At 46.3% G+C, this 17257-nt stretch overlaps 1 protein-coding gene across 1 annotated transcript; it reads right to left on the bottom strand.

Moving 5' to 3' along the window:
* Window positions 1–3467: 3467 nt before the first annotated feature.
* Irgm2 (immunity-related GTPase family M member 2) lies at window positions 3468–13122 on the bottom strand. The gene is given in 3 exon segments (NM_001408748.1): window positions 3468–6704; window positions 10894–10935; window positions 12965–13122. A coding segment is annotated over 1 exon segment (1203 nt). The 5' UTR covers window positions 6684–6704; window positions 10894–10935; window positions 12965–13122; the 3' UTR covers window positions 3468–5480.
* Window positions 13123–17257: the final 4135 nt, after the last annotated feature.

The following is a 17257-nucleotide window of genomic DNA, read 5'->3' as shown; positions in this document are numbered from 1 at the left end:
GTCTCTCTGTCATCTACTTGGAGCAGTATACGGAAAGAAGCTGCCGGTTCATGCCTAAGTACAGCAGTCCTTTCCCAGCAGGTACCGCCTGAGGGTGCACTCAAATATTTACACCCTGGATGCAAATATTTACACTCTGGACTACCTGAGCCTCCTGCCCTCAGATTGACCAGTTTCTTTGTGTCAGTTTTCCCCTGGGAAATAAAGATAGAGAGGACCCTAGGATTCACTGTGGGGAAAGGAAAGTCTACTGTTTGGAGGAACCTCATGGCTGTGACAACAGGTTTTGACACTTTTGATGCAACAAGTGAAATTAAATTAGAAAACTCTCTCTCTCTCTCTCTCTCTCTCTCTCTCTCTCTCTCTCTCTCTCTGTGTGTGTGTGTGTGTGTGTGTCTGTATCTGTCTCTGTCTGTCTGTCTGTGTCTCTGTGTCTGTGTCTGTGCGCAGGTGTGCATGTCTATGTACCAGGTTAGCCTGTGCATGTAGAGTTCAGAGGTCAATGGCATGTGTCTTCCTCTATAGCTTGCCATCTTATTTTCAGAGACAAGCTCTCTCACTGAACCTGGATGTTGCCATTTTGGCTAGACTAGCTGACCAGCAGGCTCCCAGGATCTACCCGTCTCCATCTCCAGGCCTCTTCTTACAGAAGGGATTCTGCTTTTTTGGTTTGTGTACTGACCTGTTTTGTGTGCCAACTTGACACAAGCTGGAGTTATCACAGAGAGAGGAGCCTCCCTTGAGGAAATGCCTGCATGAGACCCAGCTGTAAGGCATTTTCTCAAGTAGTGATCAATAGTGGGAGGGTCCATTGTGGGTGGTTCTTATAGTCCTGGGTTCTATAAGAAAGCAAGCTGAGCAAGGCAGGGGAAGCAAGCCAGTAAGAAACACCCCTCCATGGCCTCTGAATCAGCTCCTGCTTCCTGACCTGCTTGAGTTCCAGTCCTGACTTCCTTTGGTGATGAACAGCAATGTGGAGGTGTAAGCTGAATAAACCCTTTCCTCCCCAGCTTGCTTCTTGGTCTTAATGTTTGTGCAGAGATAGAAACTCTGACTAAGACAAATCGGTACCAGCATAGTGGGGTATTCCTGTGACAGCCTGACCATGTTTTGGGGAGGACTGTGGAAGGACTTTGGAACTTTGGCTAGAAGAGCCATTGGATGTTAAGAGCTCTGTGGGATGTTCTGTAGAAGCTTGGAAGATAATGTTGTGAACAGCGCAAACAATGGAAGATAATGTTGTGAACAGCGCAAACAATGGAGGCCTGGCTTGTGAAATTTCAGAGGGAAGATTAAAAACTCTTATCAGGGCCATTGCTGTTTTGACTGTGAAGATTCTGTGGTTTTGGTTAGCTGGGACTGAAGAATCAGCTGTGATTAACAAGATACCAGAACTACTACAGTGAAACCACTGCATTACTGGGACTATTGATGCTGGGCAGCTGGAACTAAGAAATTAGTGGTGATTAAGAAGAGACGAGCATCACTGAGGTGAAAGCTTCTGGGAAGTGTTTTCTGAAAGCACCAAGTAGCTGTGTTCCAGAGAGAGCCAAGGTTGTACCTCGTGCTTCAACTAGACTTGGTAATGTGTAAGAGTCACCCAGGTGTACTGGTTTTGAAGGCATGAAAGGGTCATGAAGAGCAGCAAGGCTTGGCACTGTGAGAGGCCATGGAAGGCCACTGGTAAAGGTGCAGCCTCAGTTGCAATTGATGGCCCAGGACTGAAGAGGTCATGCAAAGGAGTTGAGGCTTGGCACCATGAAGAGAGCCTATGAGAGGCTATTGGTGAAGCCTAGTTGCAGTGGAAGACAGCAGTGTTTTGGAGATGCTAGTGCCATGAGATGATCACCAAGAACAGCAGTAGCAGTGGAGAACAGGCAGCTGTACCCTAGAAAACAAGCTGTGTGCTACAAAATGTAGAGCTGGAGAAGTGACCCAAGACCTTGGAGGAACCCAGAAGATCTTGAGTGGATCCTAGACATTGGATGGTTCAAACATTGGACAGTTCGAGTTTGATTTTGGTTTTGTGACTGTACCCTGATATTTTTCCCTCTTGAAGTAAGAAAGTATTTTAGTGGAGCCCACAGTTAAGAGACATTGAATTGTAAAATGACTTTGAATTTTAAGAGATATTAGATATTTTATAGGGATTGCAATTTTATTATGTAAAGACTGTGGGACTTTTAAAGTTATTTAGATCTTGGGGATGAATAAGAAAGTAGGGGTTAAGGCTTAATAGTGATGTGTTTGTGTGTCAAGTTGACAAGGGGTCAATTGTACTGGCTGGTTTTGTGTGCCAACTTGACACAAGCTGGAGTTACCACAGAGAAAGGAGCCTCCCTTGAGGAAATGCCTCCATGAGATCCAGCTATAAGGCATTTTCTCAATTAGTGACCAAAGGTGGGAGGGCCTATTGTGGGTGGTGCCATCCCTGGGCTGGTAGCCTTAGGTTCTATAAGAAAGCAAGCTGAACAAAGTAGGGGAAGCAAGCCAGTAAGTAACACCCCTCTATGGCCTCTGCATCAGGTCCTGCTTCCTGACCTGCTTGAATTCCGTCCTGACTTCCTTGGATGATGAACAACAGCAAGGTGGAGGTGTAAGCTGAATAAATCCTTTTCTTCCCCAACTTGTTTCTTGGTCATGATGTCTGTGCAGGAATAGAAACCCTAAGACTGTTTGTTTGTTTGTGTCACATAAGTGCTATCGATTCAAACTCAGGTCCTTCCTCATGTTTGTGCAGTGGTATTTGTCCCTTTGAGCCATCTCCCCAACCCCTGAAACTTTAACCTTAAAAACCCATTATTAGGAGCTGGAAAAAGATTTCAGATTTGAGAGTGTGCATCTACTGCTCTTGCAGAGGACCCAAGTACTGTTCCCAGAAACTACATCAGATGGGTCACAACTGCCTCTAACTCCACCTGAAGGGAATCCAATGCTTTTGGCCTCCCTAGGCATCATTACTTACATGCACACAAACAGACACTTAAAAACAAAATATATTCCCAGGCAGTGGTAGTGCATACCATTAATCCTAGCACTTGAGAGACAGAGGTAGGCAGATCTCTGTGAGTTCAAAGTCAGCCAGGGTAGATATACAGAGAAACCCTATCTTGAAACACACACACATAAGAGAGAGAGAGAGAGAGACAGAGAGAGAGAGAGAGAGAGAGAGAGAGAGAGAGAGAGAGAGAGGAAGATAGATAGGAAGAAAGATAGAAAGATACATAGAAAGATACATAGAAAGATAGAGATATAGATAGATAGAGATATCATATATATGTCATAAAATATTTTTAAATCCATTAAAATTTTAAAATGCTATGCATAAAATCTTTTTAAAATCCATTATTAAAAACATTTGAGGGAATGCAGGAGTAGTTTTATGGGGGAAGAGAAGGGTAGGGTGATGTAAACACAGTGTTCATGTATGAAGTTATCAAAAATAAAGAACAAAAATAACACATCTATTCCTATAGTAACTGTGATGATTTATTCCATCATAGAGATTAAGATCACATGTATGTTACATACAATACAGAATAATGTGTATGATGACTATATAATACCCCTGGACATATATTTCTGTATCTGTACATACAACCAGCAAAGAGAAAATCTACATCTGTGACCTAAGACACAGAATTCACACCCTGCTTCTCCAGCCAGGCTAACAGTGAGATCACAGTCAGTTTCCTGAGTGCTGGGGCCAGGTTAGAGTCCCTGTAACCAACACATACAACCTTAGAAGAGCTTTAAGAAAACACGCTTGCTTTCTCACAGTCAACCTACTGGAGCGGGATCTGTGCTATAAACGTGACCTCAAGAATTATTTCTGAATACCCATGTACATCATAAGGATGGGAAACAAAACCTCTGATTTCATTGCAGACCTTTCCTGTGAGTCCATGGAACCACGTTAACAAAAGAACGAGCAGGCAGAAGGGGAGTCTTAGCAGAACTTGGTTCACCCCCAATCCCACTGCCGTGAGACTTCTCAGTTCAACCTATCCTTACCCACAACATATAAAGTAAACCCACCTTTTACATTTAAGTGATGCTTTTTCATAAAGTACCTGTGCCAGCAAGAGGGTATGGTTGGTGCATATTCCCCCCCCCAACAAATAACAATTGGTGTTTTCTTTCCATCTCAAAACAGATATTATTTCTTTCTGGGTATCAAAACCATAGCCTTCCATGTGCTAGGAAAACACTGTACAACTAAGCCACACCTAACCTTCTTCCCACTATTAACCAATAAAACCCCTGTATACCCGCAGTGCCTGTGTGGTTAATATTGGTTGTCAATTTGGCAGGATCTAGAATTACTATGGAAAGGGACCTTTGGGCATGTCTAGAGGGAGTTTCTACACTTGGAAACTGAAACCACAGTTCCCTACACATGTGTGAAACTACACCTGAAAGTTGGAAGACCCACTTTGAACGTGGATGGTATCGTTCTATAGGCTGGGGTCTTGTGCTGAATGAAAAGGCAAACCTGTACTAAAGAGACCTATTCATCTCTCTCTGCTTCCTGACCGAGGACACATGGGACCAGCTGCTCCGTGCCCCTATTGTGATGACTTTCAGCTGTGATGGGCTGTCCTGGCAAACTATGAGCCCAAACTAAACACTCCGGGGTGAGGCTGGTAACAATTGGCAGTGGGAAAGCATTTACTGTTCTGTCAAAGAGATGAAAGGGAAAGACAGAGAAAGGTCTGAGACTGAGAAGGGCTGACAGTACTGATGTCTACTGAAAGCCGGGCTGAGAGAAAGGAACATGACAGAACCCGGAGTGGCACCTGTCTTAAGGAAACACAAAGCCACACAAATAGAACGAAACCGGAGAAGGGCCTGTGTGTATGTGGATGGGGGTGCGGCCTGCAGAGTTAGGGGCAGCTGAAGAAGTTGAGGTCCAATATAAAACTGGGAGCACAAGAGTGTGAGGGACCATGACTAGTCATGGTACCACTGACATCATCGAGGGTAGTGTAGGGCACCAAGAACCCTTCTGTTCAGCACTGTGCAAATCCCATTACCAGTAGGACCAGAGTTAACTCCCTTTTCCTCTTTACAGATCAGAGGAGGGGGTCAGAGAACAGGCCTCTGCTGGCCATGGTCTTCCCCATTCCTTAAGGGATACTCCATCTCCAGAGTCAGGGAAGAAAAGTAGGAAAGAGATATGAGCAAACCAAGAGGCCTCTAAGAGGAACTATATTAATCATAGGCGTTAAGGTGAGCTTGTGTCAAATGTGAAATTCTGAGCAATTAGAAAAGGGAAATTTCTCTTACAGTGGGATCCCGGATAGTTCAATTAGTAAAACCAAACAAATGGTACAGACCAAAGTCCATTATAGTGCCTCATGAGGCACCATTAGGAGAGTCAGCCTATTAACCTCAAGGAACTTGGAACCCCTGGGGCAGGGATTAGCTCAACTGGGGGTACATGTGAGGTGCAGGGCTGGGGAGAAGACCTCAGTTGTCTAGGTCTTTTGAAGATGAGAAATGGAGTCTTTCAGGATTTTCCACAGAAAATTCTTGGTTTTGCCAGCAGTTTCATCAAGTACACCTTTCTGTTGCGTGTATCTATGGTGAGGAGAGTAAAAACAGCATGGCACGCGGTCAAGGCCTGTAGAGAAAAACTGGATTACAGGGCGATGCAACCAAACCAATGGCCAGCCATCTTGTTGGTACCCCTGTATCTCCTGGGACTCTATGCTAGCCTTGTAATGTGTATCTGGCTTTTCCATACTCCGAGACACCTGGCTGAGAGATTGGTCATCCACACCAAAGATTTCTTGGAAGACTTTCCGAGTCTCTGTCAGGTTGTCTGGAGTCAAGATTCCAAACTCTCTTTGTAGGTTATTTTCATCTATGATCTTTTTAATGGACTCTACTCTCTCATTAATAGTATTCTCACAAATTTGGTAAAGGGTTTCTAAGAGACCATGGTACTTGATGTCAGAGAGGTCTTTCCGTAGGGTCTCCCTAAGCCTTTCGAAGTCATATAATAAAGGCTTCATGATAGATACCAGGAATATGGGGGGCTCCTTCACTTTCCCCTTCTGGAGATTCTCCCTAATATTCTTTTGGATACTCTGCAGGAGCTGGGGTTCAGGGAAGGTACTTGTGCTGATGTCCCTGTCCAGCTTGGTCCAGACGACATAGAACCTCTTTCTCATCCTCTGCATGGCTTCGGCCAGCTTCACATGATTCGAGCTGAACTGCTCAGAAGCAATGATGATGATAAGGTCATATGCGCTGAACTGCATCTCATCCAGGTAGCTCTCCATGCTCTGGGCTGTGGTCCCTATGCCAGGCAGGTCCCACAGCTCCACATAGGGAAAGTGGGAAGAGGAGTAACAGGCTGGTTTCTGGGTGGTCCTCACCACCCCGGTGGGAGCTGAATCCTCCTCCTCATGTCCAATGAGCCTAAGGGCGTTGACGAAAGACGACATGCCATTGCCAGAGTCCCCAGTCACAGCGATTTTCATTGTGGTTCTGGATACTTTCTGCACAATCTCTTTAACTATAGAGACCACTTCCACCCCGTTCCCTCCCGCCACAGCAGCCTGAATACTCTTGATGACTTCTACAGATAAAATACTGTTGTCTTTGGAAATGAATACGGCGTCGGATAAGCATGCAAACTGTTTATCCTCGGGCAACCCGACTCCTTCTTCCATGCTGGTGAGCAATGGAGCAACCTGCAAAGGAAAGGGAGTTGTGACGCTGTGAAGACAGGCACACACAGGAAACACTGTTCCTTGTCAAGACTTTCAGATCCATAGCCTATCCTACGCCAAAACCTGCTGTTACAGAGCCAGCTGAGCCTTCCTGGGCATGAGCACATTCTTGGGGAGCATGGATAGCTCTACAGCTGTTACTGCAGCACTAAACCCCAAAGCGAAACACTGGGATGTCAGGCAGGACTCTCACTGGGTACCAATGTCCTTGCTCCTGGTTGCTTGGGCTACCCAGAGGAAGTGTATTCAGAGCAGGGGGCAGTCTAGGCCAGCTCCCACCCAGAGGACCCAGCAAGTCTTCGGTTCACACAAACTTCTCCATCAGTGACTATGTGTTCTAGTTGCACTGTGAAAAGTGTTCTTCCTTTCCCCAGTGACATTCAGTAGCAGTGGTGTGATGGTCTGTATAGGCATGGCCCAGGGAGTGGCACTATTAGAGGGTGAGGCCCTGTAGGAGTAGAAGTGTCAGTGTCGCTATGGGTATGGGCTTTGAGACCCTCATCCTAGCTCCCTGGGAGCCAGTCTTCTGCTAGCAGCCTACAGAGGAAGACGTAGAACTCTCAGCTCCTCCTGTACCATGCCTGCCTGGATGCTGCCCTGCTCCCACCTTGAGGATAATGGACTGAACCTCTGAATGTGTAAGCCAGCCCCAATTAAATGTTGTCCTTGATAAGACTTGCCTTGGTCATGGTGTCTGTTCACAGCAGTAAAACCCTAAGACAAATGGCATAAGGAATACAGGGCTACCTATCAGCTTCAACAGCAAAGCCACATGGTTTCCAAATGATCTCACTAGGGCCTGAAGAGGGGACAGCTCAGCAGGTAAGAGCACTGGCTGTTCTTGCAAGAGACCTGGGCTTGGTTCCCAGCACCCACACAGTGGCTCACAACCACCTGTAACTCCAATTTCAGGGATTCCAAAACCCTCTTCCAGACTCCGAGAGTATTTATATGCACATGTGCACATACAGACACTGAGGAATGCATACACATAAAGTAAATCTTTAAAAAAAGTAATTCCATCAGTCTTAAGTCAGCATGTGGGCTGTCTGTTACCACTGCTGCTATCCTTATTAAAATACAGAGTGAAGTTCTTCTGTGAACATCTTCCTGTTTTGTTCTTATTAGCATATGTATTTTTGTTTATCTGTTTGTTTTGAGTCAGGGTTTCTCTATGTAACCCTGGCTGTCCAGGAACTTACTCTATAGACTAGGCTGGCCCTACACTCAGAGATCTGCCTGCCTCTGCCTCCTTAATGCCGGGATTAAAGATGTGCACCACCACACTCAGCAGTTTTAGTGTATGTTAATGATACACATGCTGTATCATTATTTATTGTGGCATTTGCATCCTTGTACGTCATGCATTTTTATTATACTCTCCCCCACCCCTGTTAACCTGTCTAGACTTCCTCCTGGTCCAAGTGATCTCTTTCCCCTTCCCAACTGTCCCACTTGTATAGGTTTGCTTTTAGCCTTCTGCGTTTGTTTTTGTTTTTGTTTTTGTTTTCTTCTGAGGTTCCTTTGACTCTTTACAAAACTGTGACTGATCATGTGCACTGTATCACTAGCTACAGGGGCTCAAGGAAATGTCCCTCTTTCCTTCATCACCCATCAACTGTGTGAAAATCCTCAGGGAGGCATGTGACCTTACCAGACCAACCCCGTGCCCGCAGGCCCAGTCACGTGGTGATATTGCACAGCTACAATAATTTCAAAAGCACAACAGCCACGTTATGTCCAGAATTCAGCATTTCACACACACAAGTGCGCGCGCATGCACACCAGGACATCCTACAGTTTTTACATGCTTCCCATGCCTTCTAAGAGATCCTTGAGCCATGGAGAGGTTGATATGGAAATATAGATGTCCCAACATAATGGGCATTCAACCATGTTTCTGTTCTTGACTAAATCTTTGATATGAGATTGAATGTATTTTGTGGGGCAGGATGGAGAATGTGCCACTCAGGGATCAAAAGCACTGACTGCTCTTTCATAAGATATCATAAGGTTTGATTCCCAGCACCCATACCAGATGGCTCACAACCTCTTGTAACTCCAGCTCCAGGGGACCTGCCAGCGTCTCCTGGTCTCCTGGGGCAGTACACAATGTACATATCCCCAACACACACACACACACACACACACACACACACACACACACACACACACACGTAGACACATAACAATGAGAAGCTGGGCATGGTAGTACATTCCTTTAATCTCAGCACTAGGGGGCAGAAGCACAAGAGGATCTATGAACTCCAGGCCCAACAGTGAGGGCTACACTTTCTCAAAAAGAACTTTTTTAAAGATGGAGAATACGAAGTGCAGAAACTACACACGGCACTTACAGGTAAGCAAAAAAAAAAAAAAAAACAAAACACCTTCCACAGACTACAGTGTTGGCCTTCTGGTGTGGACATATAAGTGTGAGGACAGGACTCCAAACATTACACAGGATCACACCACCTCTCAAGAAGCAAGACAACGGCGAACACCTTAGCCCACCATTCTAGGGGGAAGGCCCTGGGTGGGACCAGTGTCTTTAACCCCACTCACGAGTGACTGCTGTGGCTCCTTTCCCTCCCAGTTTTATTTTCTTGGTTTGTGTGTCTATGCATTTGAAACTCAGCACCATATATTTCCTGAGTCTCACATAACTCTTCTGTCCTTTAAGGAGCTCTCTGCCAGCCAGGTGGTGGTGGTGGTGGTGGTACACACCTTTAATCCCAGCACTTGGGAGGCAGAGGTAAGCAGATCTCTGAGTTGGAGACTAGCCTAGTCTAGAGTGAGTTCTAGGACAGTCAGGGCTACACAGTAAAACCCTGCCTCAAAAAAAAAAAAAAAAAAAAAAACAACAACAACAACAAAACCACCACCACCAAAAACACTAATCCCCTACCCCAAAGGAGCTCCCTTCCTGATTTACTCATGGGGTCCCATGAAATTACTAGGTGTCCACCTGAGAAATCCAGGGCTCTTCAGTCTGGAAGGTGCTTCTCGAGCACCCTTAAGTCTTCTGGTACAGTTTTTTTTGTCCTCCATATTCTCAGTGGGAGCATCCTCTGCCCCACTTGCTCACCTTTTTTGATAGGCTGTCCTGCCTTCAGCCCAGCACTGCTCCCCATGCTCCTCAACCCTGGGGGCCCAGCTCCAGTCTCCACATGGAAAGAGTGGGCCGACACCTCCTCCTGAGTCTCCAGAGCGCTGGCTGGGTGAGTTGTGGGCAACTTCCTAAGTCCCTAGTTTCCTGCAGATTACCAGATCAGTTGCTTTTCTCATCCCTCTGACAAAATACCAGGAGGAAGAGTCAGCTGTGGACAGCCTCAGCAGACAAGGCTTCCTTCGTGAGCTGGTCAGCATTTTGGCCTGGAGTTCAAGTAGCCTCACACTTCCCTATTTGAGGGCCCTGTCCAGTTTATACCTGTGCTGCTGCTGGTTTACCTCTTGGCACAAGGGTCAGACATCCATGAGAAGAGGAGCAGACCCCCCCTGGCTTCTGAAGGGACCCCCCACAAGGAAACTCACCAGAGAGGGACAGCCAGGGCTGGGAGGAGAGCCAGACCATGTGAGCCATGACTCAGAAATCTAAGGTACTCACAGAAAGAGGAGGACTTCACAGAAGCCAGGGCAAGCTCACATACGTGTTCATACATGAACACACGCATTCACATGTACACTCACAAGTGCTGTGCCATATGATTCACCAAGGTTACAATGTTACTCTACAGATTCAGCTGACTGAAACGTTTTATTTATTTTTTTTTAATTTATTTTTGAGATAAGAGTCTCTCTACATAGCTATGGCTGTTCTGGAACTCACTCTGTAGACCAGGCTCACAAAGATCTACCTGCCTCTTCTTCCCGAGGGCTGGGACAAACGGCGTGTGCCACCCTTCCCAGGGACCTGTGTTTTATTGTATTTATTCCGATTCCATAACTCACCAAAATTCCGTGCCTTAAGTAAAGCAAACTAAAAACTATGGGTGACAGGGGGAGTGATATCACATGAGCATCCATGACGGCCAATTTCAGGTGTCAGCTTCATTGTATCATGACATGCCCAGGGCATCTGTGAGGCTCACGGATAAGTATACGTGTCAGGGTGTTTCCAGAGAGGATTACCTGAGGGGACAAGACTCACCCTGGATGTAGACTTCACCGTCTTGCCGGCTGGGGTCCAGAACTAGTATAAAAAGACAAAGGAATGAAATAAAGTTAAGTGCCAGCATTCGCCTCTCTCTGTCCAGACTGTGCATACCTGAGCTGAGCTGAGGAACGCCTCTGAGGCCACACCTTCCCTACTGTAGAGGGCTGTATCCTGTCTAACCACAAGCCAACAAACCCTTCTTCCTTGAAGTTGCTTCCCCTAAGGGATTTTATCACAGCAAAGAGAAAGATAATGAAGACTAACCTTAACCATATGTGGATATGCCATGATACAACCTGTTATTAACTAGCTATTAAAAATGTATTCATTTGTTATTAATCTATTAAGCATTTTAAAATATTTACTTAAAATGTTAACAAATATATACTTATATGTATATATTGTTTATATATACATATTTAAATGTGCTGGAGATGTGTCAAATGGGTACACTTGCAGAGGTTAAAAGAACCTTGTGGGAGTTGGTTCTCTTTTTTCTCTATTTTATATATGTGAGTACACTGTAGCTGTCTTCAGACACACCAGAAGAGAGCTCCAGATCCCATTACTGATGGTCGTGAACCCCCATGGGCTTGCTGGGAATTGAACTCAGGACCTCTGGAAGAGTAGTCAGTGCTCTTAACCACTGAGCCATCTCTCCAGTTCCAGGAGCTGGTTCTTTCCATCATGTGCATTGTTGGGGTCAAACTTGGGTTTTTCAGGCTTAGAAACAAATCACTTTCACCCACTAAGCCAGCTCACTGGCCCACAGCCCATTCTTCTATGCAATTATTATAGACTAATAAATCGCATGCATTTAAAAATGTAGATCAGTCTAATATAACCCATGCCAGTCTAAAACTCGCTATGGAAACTTGAACTCAATCTTCTGCCCCCAATTCCTAAGTCCTATGCTTACAAGTGTGAGCCACCTCGCCGAGCTCAATTATGCCAACATTGAAAACTCACACTTATGAAGAGATTGCCTATAAAGTACTCCGCACAGTTCATTCCTCATCCAGCAACCCTGAACCTCCATGAGAGGGTCTCCCAGAGATGTGGGAACCAGCCTAAACTAGTTGTGGATCTGAGAGGTCAAGGACTGTTGTGAACACACACTCTATTGGAGTCTCGACCCCACGTTGCTATCGCTTCACCATTGTGGGGGACACTGGGAATTTCCAGGCGCAACTGATTCCAGGAAAGAGTAAGGATCCGCCCCATGGTCAGTGGGAGCAGCCTTGAACCCAGCATGCTTTGGCGAGGTGGTGTTTAAAGTGCCCCCTCCCCCTGCACACACAAACACACCGTAATATTCTATGAAGGACTGATCTGGTGCCTGCAGTATGCCAGGTTTTCTAAAGCAGATGAAATACTTAAACTGGTATTATCTTGTGTCTATTTATTATTTATTTATTTAGGTGGTTTTGGTTTCTGGTTTTTTTGGTTTTGTTCGTTTGATTGGTTGGTTGGTTCGGTTTTGTTAGTTTGTTTTAAAAGGGCCCGTGAGAAGGCTCAACAAGTAAGCAGACTTGCCACCATGTGAGTTCAGGGACTGTGTGAGTTCGGCTGTGGAAGGAGAGAATCAGCTCTGGGGGTTGTCCTCTGACCGTCACATACACACGGGCACACACACTAAATAAACATGTTATAAAATAGTTGAACTGAGAATTACACAGAACGTTTCCTTGGGAACTCAGTGTTTCAAGTCCCAGTCTCCATTTGCTCCGAATAAAGAGCCACTGTGTTTATATAGTTCCGGGACATACAGACATTGCCTGTGAGAGGTTTTGATCCTGGACGCTGGTCAGTAGCTAAGAGTAAAATCCACCCTGTTTTCTCTTAACCAGGCCCCCTCCGAAGACCCACAAACCCAGGGATATGCAGGTAAAAGGCTTCTCTGCTGGTGCATGGGAAGAACGCAATTCAGCCAGACACCAGGCGCTCTGGTCCTGAAGACAGTGAGGGAGGGTGCCTGCAGCACAGAGTCCCCCAGAAAAACACCTGACCCCAGACTCCCCTGCCCTAAGCAGGTTGTTAGGCCAAGCAGGAGCCCCTCACCTACCTGCTCAGAAGCCTTACAGAACTGCAATCCGGGCCCAGGACAGCCAGGAGGAAGAGAACAGAAGTTTGAAGGGACAGGGTCCTGTGGGGAAGAGCGACTAGAAGAGCCTGGAGCTTCTGAAGGGCAGCCTGAGTTCCTGGGTTCCCACTCAGACACTGCTGCACCCTGGCCCTTAACGCAACTCTTCAACTTCCAAGCTTAAGTCCTGCCTCCCCGCCCCCGGACGGGAGGGGCCGGCTGCCAGAACAGCTTTCAGTTTCGGTTCCTAGAAACCGCTGGTTTTCGAGATTTAGAGACTCTACATTCTTTTTCAGAGGGGGGGGGGGAGCCTTGCTGGGGATGGCCAGACCTGGAGGTCAGAAGTCTCCCCGAGAACCCTGCCATCCAGAGCTGCAGTTAAAGCTGCCTGGTCTGACCCTGCTGCCTCCCTTCCTGGAGCCCCCTTGCTCAGATGCCCCTAACCCTGGGAGATGACCGTCTTCAGACCCAGTGAGTTCCAGCTAGAGAGTTCCAGTTAGAGAGTGATTGGGTCTGAGAATCGCTGAAGAAAGACCCCAGACTCCAACCATTCATCAAAATGGTGGCAGCCCGAAGGGCTTTTATGCAGGGCTAGGAGAATTTTCCAGAAGGGTTAGGTAACCTCTAATATGATCAGTAGGGGTAAAACATTAGAACAATTTTGATTGGTTACCATGTTAGTTTCATTGTATTTGGTGAGACCTTGAAGAATGTCAGACACCAGCTCAGCCCTGGCCTTGTTTTCTCCTCCAGCTAAGTGTTCCAGGAGCAGACTCAGCTCCAGACTTACCCTCCCCAAGTCGGGGGCCAGCACTGATGAAGGCTTATTGTCAGTGGCTTCCTCCCAGGAGCCCAGTGTGCTTCCCTGGGGGAACCGAAATTTTTTATTCCCAAGGTTCTCATTTCTTAGCGAACCTCTCAAGAGCAGCAGAGTCTTCATGAGGCTGCCCTCCTGTCTGCTCTCCTTGCTCAGTCATTCACTCGTTCCCTCCCACCAGGGAGCCCTTCTCATCTACTCTGTCAGTCTACCCTATCTCCAGTGTGGTCTCTTCTCGCTCGGGATTCCTCAGAGCTCAGGAGACACAGTACCCAACTCACCCTTGTCCTGCGTTCTTGATTGATGTCCTTGGGGATAGAGGACTGTTAACTGCTTAGCTAGTGTCTGTATTTCACACAACAGCCTGAACAGGTCTGGGGGCAGTTTGGGGCAAGGCTCATTAAAGAACCCATCAATGCCAAATCCCGAGGGTATCCTGTGGACTCATGTGGCAAGACTACTCTCACGGGCTGGGGATTTAGCTCAGTGGTAGAGCGCTTACCTAGGAAGCGCAAGGCCCTGGGTTCGGTCCCCAGCTCCGAAAAAAAGAACCACAAAAAAAAAAAAAAAAAAAAAAAAAAAAAAAAAAAAAAAAAAAAAAAAGACTACTCTCTATCAGACACTGGCTTCCTCTTCCCTCACTCTCAGTGCCTGGGCTGCTCTCAGCTCCTCCAAGCCCTTGCTTCGATATTCCAACAGATGGAGAAGTACTTCCCAGAGCCATACAACATCATCCTCCCCTCCAGCCTTCATCCTGGGGTGGTCTCGATGAGACAGCTGCACTGTCCCAGGACGCTGTTAACAATTCCCTTGATGCCTGGTTTCCCATTTCCAGAAGAGCACAGCCTCTGGAGCACCCAGCCCAGCACTGAGGGTCTGTGGCTCTCTTGCTTATGCAGGTCAGCAGCTCCTACTTCACACCTACCCAAATAGTTCACCTCTATGTACATGTCTTGGATCCAAAGTATGTCAACTGAGTCAGCAGAAAATATTAGAAGCAGAGGCTAGAGACTGCAAGTGGTTACTACTCCCTAAGCACTCTAACCTCTCCACAGATCCCCTGCCCTCTTTCTAATCTGGGAGCAGCAGGTGGGCATGACCACGCACTTGGGGATACTTCACAGTGAATGATATTAATTTTTGCATCTAATGCATATTAATAATTAGGGATGGATATGCCTTAGTTGTCAAAGAACTTAGCCAGCATTCACAGGCCACAGGTTATGCCCAGCACCACGTTAAACTGTGTACATGCCTTTAGTCCCAGCACTCTGGAGGCAGAAGCAGGTAAGTCTCGGTGAGTTTTAAAACAGCTTGGTCTACATAACAAAGGCTACACAGAAAGACCAAGTCTCAAAAGCAACAAGAGCAACTGAATCCACTGGGGAAGGGGGTGCATGTTTCTCATTTCCGCACAGATGAGGATGTAGAGGCAGAAGGGTCAGGAGTTCAGGACCATTTGTGACTACACAGTCAGCTGGCCAGCTTGGCCTATGCACACGTGTGCACGAGCAAACACACAGACACACACACACACAGACACACACAGACACACATGTACACACATACACACACACATACACACACAGACACACACACAGACACACACATACACACACACACACACAGACACACACACACACACACCCTTCACCTGGGGTTGGAGGTGCCTCAGCGGTAAGAGCACTCGCTCTTGCAGAGACCCTGAGTTCACTTCTCGGCAATCATGCCAGGCAGCTCCCGCCTGCCTATAATTCCCAGATGGCCTCTGAAGGCATCCTCCCCCCCACCCCCCAACACACACACATAGCATACATGGACATATATGCAAAAATAAAATAAGTCTTCTTTTTAAAAATCTATGTTATTGGATGCCAGGCAGGAAGAGCTGCAGTGGGCAAGTGAGCTCCCTGGAGACTGGAGCCGGCCCACCATCTCGCATGGCTGTGATAGGTATGTTCTGGTGAGGCACAGCCCCAGAGACTGCATCCCAGGATTGCTTCTTGCTACTGACATGCTGTCTCATGTAGGTCATTGCCATACTCCTCGTTTATGTGGTGTGGTGTGAGTGGACGCCGGAACGCCCTCACTGCCTATAGCCTGTTGCGATTAATTCCTGGGTGATAGCCACCCTATTGGGCAAGTTTCCTACAGATCAACATAAAGATGAACTTTCACGAATTAATGCTGTTCAGATGAATTAATGACTTTATAGAGTTCCTGATTTGATTCAAATAATTTTAGGAGGAAAGTTTAAGGAGATGGTTTTAGTTGGTTTTTTTTTTTTTTTTTTGAAAACTTTTTTTTTTAATTTTTAATTAAAGAAACCCTAATCTTTCTGCTGCTCCTTTTTTTTTTTTTAAACTAGGCAAGACCAAAGTTTGAGGTAGACAAGCAGAAGAGCCATTTGCTGGGCGCATGGAGGCCCGGCGGGTGCGGGGAGCGGGGGCGCCGCCTTGCGCTTGGGTGAGAGAGAGAGAGAGAGAGAGAGAGAGAGAGAGAGAGAGAGAGAGAGAGAGAGAGAGGAGAGCGGAGCGCGTGTGGCCAGCACCGCTCAGCCTGGAGCTCACCGGTTTTAGTTGTTTTGCCAGAAAGATGTAATAAAGTTAGAATCAAGAATGGAATACCACCCCCCACCTCAGAGAATAGTAAGTAAAGGCTTCATAATAAGGAATGCAATGAGCTTTCATAAATTACAGTAAGAAGAGAAAGAGACTTAGGACCGATTTGTGATCAAGGAAAAACATTCATTCTAGGTCAGGGCCCAGGATGAACCACAGGTGTGCACTATGATAAAGCAAGGCCATATTGAAACTGTTGCTTTGAACTTAAGATTTTATAGAATGGGGCTGGAGAGATGGCTCAGTGGTTAAGAGCACCCGACTGCTCTTCCAGAGGTCATGAGTTCAATTCCCAGCAACCACATGGTGGCTCACAACCATCCGTAAAGAGATCCGATTCCCTCTTCTGGTGTATCTGAAGACAGCTACAGTGTATTTATATATAATAAATGAATAAATCTTTAAAAAAAAGATTTTATAGAATGAAATTATATTCTACATTCCATATTCTTTGAACTTACTATCGACATCCTTCTGTAACTACCCTTTCGTGTAACATTTTATCTATGATGTAACTTTTCTTACACAGGGAACTTTCTGTCTAAAAGGCTATAAAAAGCTGAAAGCAACAATTGAGTTTCAGTGTAGCCATTTCTGAATCATCCAGTGTGCGCTCATCTGTGTGCCTGACTTACTTTTTTCTCCTTTCTCACTGGCTCACAAAGAGTTAACCCAATTCTATCAGGCAGTGAGAGAAAGAGCCCAAGTAACTGGGTTTCTTTTTCTAATCCCCTGCTGCTATCAGCATGAGTTAAATTGCCGGAAGCCACCCACCTCTTGGCCCCTGAATAGCAAGAGAGATTTAAGCAGCTAGAAGCCATTTGGCTCCAGAATAGC

The sequence above is a fragment of the Rattus norvegicus genome, chromosome 10, assembly GCF_021556685.1.
Source record: "Rattus norvegicus strain SHRSP/BbbUtx chromosome 10, alternate assembly SHRSP_T2T, whole genome shotgun sequence".
In the NCBI taxonomy this organism is placed as follows: Eukaryota; Metazoa; Chordata; class Mammalia; order Rodentia; family Muridae; genus Rattus; species Rattus norvegicus.
This window is presented reverse-complemented; position numbering and strand designations above follow the sequence as displayed.